The sequence below is a fragment of the Anolis carolinensis genome, chromosome 2 (genome assembly GCF_035594765.1).
Source record: "Anolis carolinensis isolate JA03-04 chromosome 2, rAnoCar3.1.pri, whole genome shotgun sequence".
Taxonomy (NCBI): Eukaryota; Metazoa; Chordata; class Lepidosauria; order Squamata; family Dactyloidae; genus Anolis; species Anolis carolinensis.
In genome coordinates, this window is record NC_085842.1 from 181,929,672 (window position 1) to 181,940,492 (window position 10,821).

The 10,821-nt window shown below is 40.3% G+C and overlaps 1 protein-coding gene across 5 annotated transcripts in view; it reads left to right on the forward strand.

The window, feature by feature from the left end:
• l1cam (L1 cell adhesion molecule) overlaps positions 1–10,821 on the forward strand; it is a 162,491-nt gene that overhangs the window by 46,812 nt on the left and 104,858 nt on the right. For all 5 annotated transcript variants that reach the window (XM_008103896.3, XM_008103898.3, XM_008103897.3 and 2 more), the window contains exon 2: positions 7,057–7,249. In XM_008103896.3, coding sequence (XP_008102103.1) covers positions 7,057–7,249 — 193 coding nt within the window. The remainder of the gene's footprint in view (positions 1–7,056; positions 7,250–10,821) is intronic.

The window sequence follows — 10,821 nt, forward strand, 5'->3', positions numbered from 1 at the left end:
TTCCTGTTCTGACTTACATATAAATTCAACTTAAGTACAAACCTACAGAACCAATCTTGTTTGTAACTTGGGGACTGTCTGTATACTTAATCTTAACTTTTCTTTTTTAAAAAAAATAATAATAATTTTTATACAGAATTATTTTTAACATTTATTTAACTAAAAATAAAGACATTGTTAACAAAACAGGGGTACTGGTGTCCTTGGGTCCCAAGAACCAAGGAGGGAAGGAAAGGGATGGAGGGGAAAAAAAGGGAATAAAAATGGAAAAGGGGGATACGAAAAGGGGAAAAAGTTTGTTTATTTGTTATTTATTACAATATTTATATCCCAGCCTTCTCACCCAACAGGGGACTCAGGGCGGCTTAAAACAAAACACATATATAAAAATTGTACAATGCACTATAAAACAGTTAAAAATTATCAACTTACATCGGACATTCATAAAACACATTCTAAAATACAGATAGGCGTGTTCAGTTTTAAAAGATTGAGTTCCAACGTACATAATAATAATTAGCACTGCTAATTGTTATTCGAAAGCCTGTTGTTGACTTCCGATCTCCTTCCAAGGTGGTTCTATATTTCGTCTCTCCATCGCTTCCTTTTCTTTTCTTCACATTTTGCTTCTCCTTTCCTTCTATCCTTTCCAGGATAATTGCTCCTGAGAATATTAGATTCTTCTAACTTTTTAAACTTTTATTTTCTTGAGTCATATAAACTTTAAACAATTTCCAGTCCATGTTGTTTTGATTCGACTTCTCTTCGTGTTTCGACAGTAATTGTGTTAATTTGCACATGTTCATTATTTCTAGGATTTTTACTAGCAATTGGTGTGTCAAAGGTATTTCTTTTCTCTCCAACATCTTGTGTATACAATTCTTGTGGCAGTTGTCAGGTAATTGAACAGTCTATCCTTGTTTTCTTCTAAGGTTAGATTCAATATCCCTAGTAAAAAGTATTCTGGTTTCATCTTTATTTTCATCATTAAGATCTTTTGAATTATATAATCAATCCCTTTCCAATATTCTTTTGCTTTCCTGCACGTCCACCACATGTAGAAGAAGGTGTCTTCTTGCAGTTCACACTTCCAGAATTTATTTTGGACATTTGTATTTATTTTTCCCAAAATTTGAGGAGTTATGCACCATTGGTACATCATCTTATACCAGTTTTTCTTTAGGTCATATGCACATGTAAATTTCATTTTTTGATTCCTCACACTTTCCCATTCTTCCATCTTTATTGATCTTCTAAAATAGGTGGCCCATTTATTCATACACTCTTTAACCTGTTCCATTTCCATATTCCATTCCAGTAATTTCATATAGATTTTTGTCACTAGACATTACCTTATCCCAAAAAGTTTCTTTTTCCATAAAACCTATTTTTTTATCTTTATCATAGTAGTTTTTAATCTTTCTGTATTGAAACCAGGAAATGTTTTTGTAAAGTTCCTTTATTTCTTCTGGCGTTTTCATAATAAGAACCATGATTTTTCTTTAGAATCTCTTTGTATGTGGGCCATTTCTCCCAGCCTAATAGTCTTTGTTGACTTGCCTCTAATGGAGAAATCCATAGGGGCATTTTAGTATAAAATCTATTTTCGTATTTATCCCAAATTTTATTGTAGCTGATCTTATGAAATGATTCTCATTTTTTTCTCAATTTTTGTCTTACCATACCAGATACTTTTCTTGTAAGATACCTTATGTTTTGCTTCGGGAGAAGAGCAGGCTATGAAACAAATCTTAGAAATTAGGTTAAAATATGTAGGTCAGGAAAGAATATGTAAAAAGTAGGTTAAAATATGTAAAAAATGTATGGGTAGCCAGTGTGGTGTAGTGTTTTGAGCACTGAACTATAACTGTGGTGACTAGGATTCAAAATCTGGCTCTGCCACGAAACCCACTGGGTGACTCTGGTCTCTTAGAGAAAGGCAATGGCTAACTCCTTCTGAAGAAATCTTGCCTTGGGTTGTAAATGATTTGAAAGCACACAACAACAACAACAACAACAACAACAACAACAACTTACACTATGGAAAATCTGTTTCCTCTTTAGATCATAATATGTAGTTGTCTTTTCTGCATAAGCCTTGCTTTTCAATTAATAAAAAATAGTTAAGGTAAAGGCCCCTGGTGGTGGCGCAGTGTGTTAAAGCACTGAGCTGCTGAACTTGCAGACCGAAAGGTCCCAGGTTCAAATCCTGGGAGTGGAATGAGCACCCGCTGTTAGCCCCAGCTCCTGCCAACCTAGCAGTTCGAAAACATGCAAATGTGAGTATATCAATAGGTACCGCTTCGGTGGAAAGGTAAGGGTGCTCCATGCAGTAATGCCGGCCACATGACCTTGGAAGTGTCTACGGACAACGCCGGCTCTTCGGCTTAGAAATGGAGATGAGCACCAACCCCCAGAGTTGGTCACCACTGGAATTAACGTCAGGGGAAAACATTTATCTTTACCTTAAAGGTTTTCTCCAGACATTAAATCCACTCGTATCCGATTCTGTGGGGTGGTGCTCATCTCCATTTCTAAACCGAAGAGCCAACATTGTCTGTAGACATCTCCTAGGTCATGTGGCTGGCATGACTGCATTGAGCGCCGTTACCTTCCCACCGGAACGTGGTACCTATTGATCTACTCACATTTGCATGTTTTTGAACTGCTAGATTGGCAGAAGCTGGGGCTAACAGCAGGTGCTCACTCCACTCCCCGGATTCGAACCGCCGATCTTTCGGTCAGTAAGTTCAGCAGCTCAGCAGTTTAACTCGCTGCACCATCAGGGGCTCCATAAAAAATAGGGGGGAGTAAAAATAGAAGTGGACTTTTTATGTTTGGCGGGAGATGATAGCATGAACTGCAGGGGAATCTACAGGTAGAAAATGGGGTTCCAGAGCCTTTAAAGATGATTGTGTCTGCCTTACCACGTTGAATTGTTTTCAGGAGTAACCTTACTAATGTGGCCTTAAATGTGCCATGTATGGGGTGGGCACAGCCAATGATGGAGGCTAAAGAGTCATACAAGTGGAAACAGATTTAACAGAACATATGACCCTCTTCCCTCTTAGTTCACTGGTCTCCATGTTTTTGGAGTGAATGTCTGTAGCGGGAAGCCTATTGGAGGCTCCCTATACAATTTGAATTCCCTAAGGGAAGGACATTCCAATGTGAATGTCGACCCAGGATATGGCTAAGGAAGGTGGCACAGGCTTCCTTCTCAATTGCTAAGATAATTAGATGGAAAGCATTGGAAGGGTTCTTAGAGCAGCTTGTGCATTGTTTTGTTGTCATGTGCCCTCAAGTCATTTCCAATTATTAGTAACTGTTTCAAAAGTTAAGATGATCTTTCTGTCATGGTTGCAACCCAAAAAGACATGACGCAAAAGGGAACGGGAAGGGAAAAGGAAAACGAGAGAACTCCGCCATAATTGTGTCATTTGAAATTTCATGGGAAGCAAGAAAGTTGAATAGTTAAAAGTCTGGTCTCAATCGACAGTGCCTCTGAATGCACCCCTTTCCTTTCATCCATATAAATGAATTCTTTCCTTTGGGTACTTGTATGCTCTTGAGAACATGACTGCGATGAAGCTAAAGATTGCAATTCCCTGTTATTGTTTAGTAGCCCCACAGGAGTTCCTTATCTGTCAAAATAGCAAGATTCAAGCTAGCAAATAGGAGCACCATTGGGTGAAAATGGGGGAATGGCAATCTTTAGTTTCATCAAGTCATGTTCTCAAGAGCATGCATGTTCCCAAAAGAAAGAATTCATTTATATGATGCATGGAGATGACCAGGGGCACCACCATGGACTGCCCTGAAATTACAAACAAATCTGATGTAGCTTCCTTGTTAAGAAATGAAACACCAGTGTGGAAAGTCCTGGGTCTGTATTTTTTTTGTTTTGGACATGAATTTACTAGGTAGCATTAGACCTTTACAGAAATTGTAGCCCAACCAGCCTATTGTAGCAATGCATTGGATGCTTCTTTTGAGGCTTGAGAGGTTCACCAGAAATTTTTATGTCACATCTCCTAAGACAGAGCTCTTGTTGACACAATGGGTTAAACCCTTGTGCCAGCAGGACTGCTGACTGAAAGGTCAGCAGTTCGAATTTGGGGAGAGTGTCAGCTCTAGTTCCCCATGTGGGGACATGAGAGAAGCTTCCTACAGGATGGTAAAACGTCAAACATCTGGGCGTCCTCTGGGCAACGTCCTTGTAGGCGGCCAATTCTCTCACACCAGAAGCGACTTGCAGTTTCTCAAGTCACTCCTGGCAAGGAAAAAAAAATCTCCTAAGACTCTTTGTTAAATGAAAGGCATCCTTGAACCCAGAGTGTACCCATTTCTGAAGCCCACATTACATTTCAAACATGGATCCTCGACTTAAGAGCATTCCAACTTAAGAGCATTTTGAGTAAAGAACCTGGTTTTGCGCTGATATAAGAGCAACATTTTGAGTTAAGAGCTAGCACCGGAGGGAGTGCTGTTTTGAGAGAACAGAGCCTTAGGGCTTCAAGGGAGCAGCCTCCGTGCCTCGTGCTCTTGTCTGCTGTGGGAGATTGCTGTCCGCTTTGCTCTTGTCTGCTTTGAAAAACTTAGGGTTAGGTGATTTTGTGTGATTTTTATTTCTGGTATGTTTGGCTTCATGAAGAGAGAGAGGGAGAAAGAGCAAGAGAGGGAGGGAGGCTGGAATGAGTACCGTATGAAAAAAATGATGCTTCTGCCTCTTCACTTTGTGTTTTGTGCTTCCTTGCCACAACTTTGTTCTTTTACCATTTGAAAGTTGATCTTTCTTTTTTTTATGGTTCCAAGCGAATGTGTATTTATACATTATTTGTTATTTATAAAGTACATTTCCTTATTTAAAAACATAGCAAAATAGGGGGGAATCAGAGGGCTGGAACAGATTAATAACATTTCAATACATTTCAATGGGAAAATCTGCTTTGAGATAAATAATAATAATAATACTAATAATACTAATACTACTACTACTACTAGTACTAATAATAATAATAATAATAATAATAAATTTTATTTCTAGACTGCCCTCTCCCCCCAAAGGGACTCGGGGTGGTTTACATGCATATAAAAAGGCCAACATTCAATGCCCATAAGTACATCATACAGTAGGAGCAATTTGAGTTCAGAGCTAGGCCAAAGAACAAATTAAATTCTTAACTCAAGGTATCACTGTATATTTCAAAAATGCCAATGTTTAAAAATGTGTAGAGCTGATGTGCCGTATTCATTTGGGGAAATGATGTAAGCAATTTTATACATCATGCGTGATGCACATGGATTTTCCTGTGCGAGGGAGAAAACAAAAATTGAAGTCACACTATCTAAGACAAAGGCAGGATAGGATGATAATGCAAGTGTGTTTGGGGGAAAGGCCACAAAATCAAGAAGTTTTCTTCCTAAGTATCCTATCAAGTGCTCAACATCCCTCCTTTGTGCAGTCCTATGTAGCAGAAAAACAAGGAGGCATATCATATCTATCAGAGAGGTGTGTGTCTGACTTGGTGGATCACTTTGTTGTTGTGTGCCTATCAGTCGTTTCAGAGCCAGAGGTTCCTAAATTGACCATATCATGCACTTTTATGGCCGGAGAGTGCTTGACTCATGGAAGATCACCCAATGGGTTTCCATGGTTGAGAGGATAATCAAACCCTCATCCTTAAATTGTCGTTTGATGCTATGCTGCTACATCACACTGAACCTTTGCTGACTTATCTCAGGCAAATGTCTTGACTTAGGGAAAACTGGTGGCTCACATTCAGGTGGTGTGTGTCAATTTGCTCCAGGCTTTCGCCCAATTTTTAAAGGTGCCAATAGCTTGGAAAGTTCTTTAAACGTTTGGCCTTATATTTAGATTCCATGTCTCATTGCCATTGGAACTACTTGCCAATACTGCAAGATGCTCTGTGCTTGGCTGCTTCATCCTCAAGACAGAGTGGGTTTGCTGTAAGAACAGCTTGCGTAGGACACACAGACATATGCGCACACCAGTTTGGGATTCCTTGAATGTGGCATTAGATTGGACTTGCTTAAAGGACAAAGCAGCAGTACAGCGCATAGCTGCAAAAACATCTCTCGCTATTTCTCAATCCGGCATTCCTGTATAGCGAGGCTTTATACTACTGCTTGATCTATGAAAGTGTGAAAAAGACAATACCCGTCTATTGTAATGCATAGGGCTGCCTTTCAAACCAAACCAAAGCCTCTCGTTTCATCTGAATTATCTGCTGTGGGAAGTGTGTGCAGGGAAAGATAGATGGAGATGGAAAACCGGCTGATAAGTGGGAAATGTTAGAACCCTGCTTTTCCGCATCTCTGTATTATCTTTCAATTTATACGTATATTCAAGCCTTTTTTCCCTTCACATAATTCCCCCCTTTTCACCCTCCATCTTATCAGGATCTTTCACTCTCTTTCTTCTCTCTGAATTCTCCCAGCCTTTTTTTACTTTGCAGTATCTCCATCCATCAAGACACTGTTCTTTTCCATCCTCCTTGCCGACTCTTTTATCTCTCTCCCTCCTTCCCTCTCTCTCCCCCTTTTCCAACCACCCTCCCACTAAACCCGACCCTGCCTTTCTGTCACCCAGCCTCCCATTCAGAACAAAAGGACTCCTTCCCTTTTTTCTGCCCTGGAAAACTGCACTGCAGGGTGAACATTCCCTCTTGGCCATGTGTGTGTGTGTTTGCATGTGTCTCCATGTTTTCTCTTGTTTCCTTTTTTTGGTTTGCCAGCCCTTTGAGATGGTGGGTGGGAGGACTTGGAAGGTCAAACCTGCTGCTCCCCACTTGTACACACAGACACGCCTCCAACAAGTTGGCGTGAAGGATGAGGGAAATAAATACATGCAGGGCTTCATTAACTCGCCCTTGTCTCCAGTTCCTTTTTTTGCTCTCTGTGCCATAGTCCTTGGGGAGGAGATGTTTTGTGGGGGAAGGGAGGAATCACAATTACACAATGGATTATGGGGTGTTTTTTTTTTTCCTTTGCTAATGGTCTCTCCTTGTCTCTCTTTCTATCACCAACCTACAGCCACAAATCGAACATCAGGGTTTGCATGCTGTTTGCTTCTCCTTTGCCGTGCCACTGCCCCAGTTTGGTGAACGCCCCTGGCCCAAGGTGCCAGGGAAGATGGCCTCCACGCCGGCCTATTTGCTGATGCTCTGGCCATTGGTCCTCCTGCTTCTCTCAGATCTGGCAGCATCCATCGAGTTTCCCGAAGGCTGTGAGTAGCAATGTTTCCTTTCCACGGGGTTTGAAATGGGTGGTATGGATCTGTAAGCATTGATGGATGAGCATGTTTCCCACATGTGGGAATACATCCTTACAATGTTTTGTATAGTGGTGGCTGGTGGGCCCCCTATCAATGAATGGAATATCTATTACAAGTGTTAGGTAAAGGTAAAGGTTTTCCCTGATGTTAAGTCCAGTCATGTCTGACTCTGGGGGTTGGTGCTCATCTCCATTTCTAAGCCGAAGAGCCGGCGTTGTCCGTAGACACTTCCAAGGTCATGTGGCCAGCATGACTGCATGGAGCACCGTTACCTTCCCGCCGGAGCGGTACCTATTGATCTACTCACATTGGCATGTTTTTGAACTGCTAGGTTGGCAGGAGCTGGAGCTAACAGCGGCCACTCACGCCGCTCCCGGGGTATGAACTTGGGACCTTTCGGTCTCCAGCTCAGTGCTTTAACGCACTTTGCCACTGGGGTGAAGTGTTAGTCCAAACATAAAAGGACCCATGCAAAGTGTTGAGCCTTATCCCTATAATGGGTCCGCCATCTTGGATAGCTCTTCTAAAGTTCAGATTGAAATCTGGTGCAGATTCATTGATCCAGTCACCACTATTTTGTTGTGTGTTTCTCCTTGTGGCTAAATCTCCTCATATGCTTGGGTTGTGTTACTTTTGCAAGTCGTATCAGTGCCACAGTTGTCTGTCACGTCTTTAAGTACCTCTTTCTGTTGTACCGTGTCTTCCTGTGTATAGGCTGATCTCATGTATAAGTCAAGGGAATGTTCTGGGGCCGAAATTATGGATTGTGGTATGACCCATGGGTAAGTCAAAGGCCATTCCACAGACAGGGAAAAGCATCAGCACAGTCTCAGTAGGACCTGCGTACCATTATTCTTTCTGCCCAGGCAATCAAACAGGCTATCTATCTATCTATCTATTGGAGCCATCCCTGTCCAGGGCAGGCTAAGCTTTTGCCTGTTACCACTCTTACCAGAGAAGAGACAAAACCATGGATAAAACAATCTCAAAATAAACTTATAAAACTAAATACGAATGCTACATAACTGAACTTAAATAAACATAATAAGCATAATATAATTAAATAGTACATTTCACTAAGCTCAGTCATCAGTGTTAAACCTGAGCCAGCAAGAAAATTAAGAGAAGTCTCCACAAAATAATAATAATAATAATAATAATAATAATAATAATAATAATAATAATTTTTATTAGAGGCAGGCAGGCAAAAGCTTAGCCTGCCCTGGAACCCTTTGAGGGGAAGCGCTAAAGAGACATCACAATTTTCCCTCCTAGGCATTCAAAAAGGCCAGAAGTGATGCCTCAGCAGAGAGAGTAGACAGTATCGGGGCTTCTTTTAGGTTCCCCAAGGACAGGCTAATCTCTCCTTCCACTTTACTCTGAAAAAGATATTATTCATTTTTTGATAAGAGAAGGCGCAATACTCACATCGAATTGTGTTTGGCTAATTTGTTTGGCAATTTGTTTAGCTAAAATTTCTAGACTTATACATGAGTATGTATCATAATTCTTTTTAACAAAACAAAAACCTCACTGTCTCTGTCTGCCTCGTTCCAAAACACTTTGACAGTATAAGTGAAACAGCATTGCTGGAAGGCAAAGACAAAGGCGAAGATGAGTTTGATTTGGAGGGAAGTCCCCAAATGCCCTTTGGAAAGATAGATGACTAGCACTGCTTTCTCTTGCAAGAGAAAAGCATCAATTCTTCTGATGGTGGCAGCCATTACTCCAGTCTCTGCCTTCATTTCAGATCTGTTTGCATAGCCAGTAACAAAAATAATGTATACTGCCATGCATTACAAGTTAAAAAGTGAAGAGTCACAATTGATTGCAACTGCAATACCCCCCATATTTGTGAGTATGAATTCCATGGCGTCCCTATGTAAATAGGGGGAAAAAATGAATATAAATACAAATTGTAAATGCTACTTTTCAAATCTAGGCCTTTCAAGGTTCTCCAGAGTCATTCTATGGTCAAATTCCTCCAAAAGTTGGCCATAGAGTTGAGCTGGAGAACCTAGAAATGCTTAGAGGAGCGTTCTTTCTAGGTTTTCTAGGTCCTTCGGGGCAATTCTGTGATCAACATTTATATTTATATTTCACATGCACCTTATCCATATAACCTGAAGTTGATTTTACACAATATTATAAACAACATCTGCAGTACAAATTGTGCCTAGAGAAAAATGAAATGTTTTGGTCATATTAGGGCAACGTTAGGGATCATCAAATATAGTAATCCATAAATAATCAAATCTGTGAATGCCTCATATGCAAATGTGGAGAGACAACTGTACATAAAGATTTGTACCGATCTGTCCACTGCTTTTTAAAAGGCACAGCCAAGATGATGTGTCAGGGTTTGTGGAAATGGAGGCAGGGAAAGGAAGGAAGCATGGGTCATAGGAAGAAAAGGTAGGCCTGAATCTGTCTCTGGATAGGCTTGGATTCTGGCATTCCCCCACCATCTCATTATCATCACATTTCTATGCATAGCCTCACCATCTGGCGAATGACTTGCTAACCATTAATATCTCTTCTAATTTCTGTGGGGCTTGCAGCTTCACAGTTCTTCCTTCTGCTATAATCATAACAGTTCTGTCAGACAGTTGATCACAATTCTGTTTGTAGGGAGAGACGTACGCAGTGTATGGACAAAGACATTTTTTAAGAAGAGGGCCAACCAGGGTGTCTATGACTGTAGGAGTAATTTGATCTTTGAACTTCTAGACTAAAACTGAGACTAAAACTGTTTCCCTTGATTATTACTCAGATGCAATGGAACAATTTTTCCAGGTATCTTATGCTTTAATTATAATTCATTATGCAAAACACAAGGATCCTGAAAAATAATTACTGCTTGTATAAGAGGTGTTGGAGGGCTTTCTTTTTGTCTCTCCTCTGTCAAAACTAACTTGCCTTTTGAATCTGTGTTCATGTTCTGCTCAATAAGGAACTGGGATTACAGACTAGTTTCAGGACCAAGGACAGCGCAAAGAGGCCTAGAGGTAGACAGGTGACTGTGTTCCTTTTCAGCACCATGGAGAAAACCCAGGGCAAGAATTTTATTTCTTCTGGTTGTGTGTCCTTTATCCAAAGCCCTTGCAACCAAATTGCATTTTGGATTTTTCTCTCTCCAGATGTTGGAATACCTGTGTGTAGATATAGAGATTTCTTGGAGATGGGACTCAAATCTAAACATTTATATTTCACATTCACCTTATCCATATACCCTGAAGGCGATTTTACACAATACAGTAGAGTCTCGCTTATCCAACGTAAACGGGCCGGCAGAATGTTGGATAAGTGAATATGTTGGATAATAAGGAGAGATTAAGGAAAAGCCTATTAAACATTAAATTAGGTTATGATTGTATAAATTAAGCATCAAAACATCATGTTATACAACAAATTTGACAGAAAAAGTAGTTCAATACGCAGTAATGTTATGTTGTAATTACTGTATTTACGAATTTAGCACCAAAATATCATGATGTATTGAAAACATTGACTACAAAAATGTG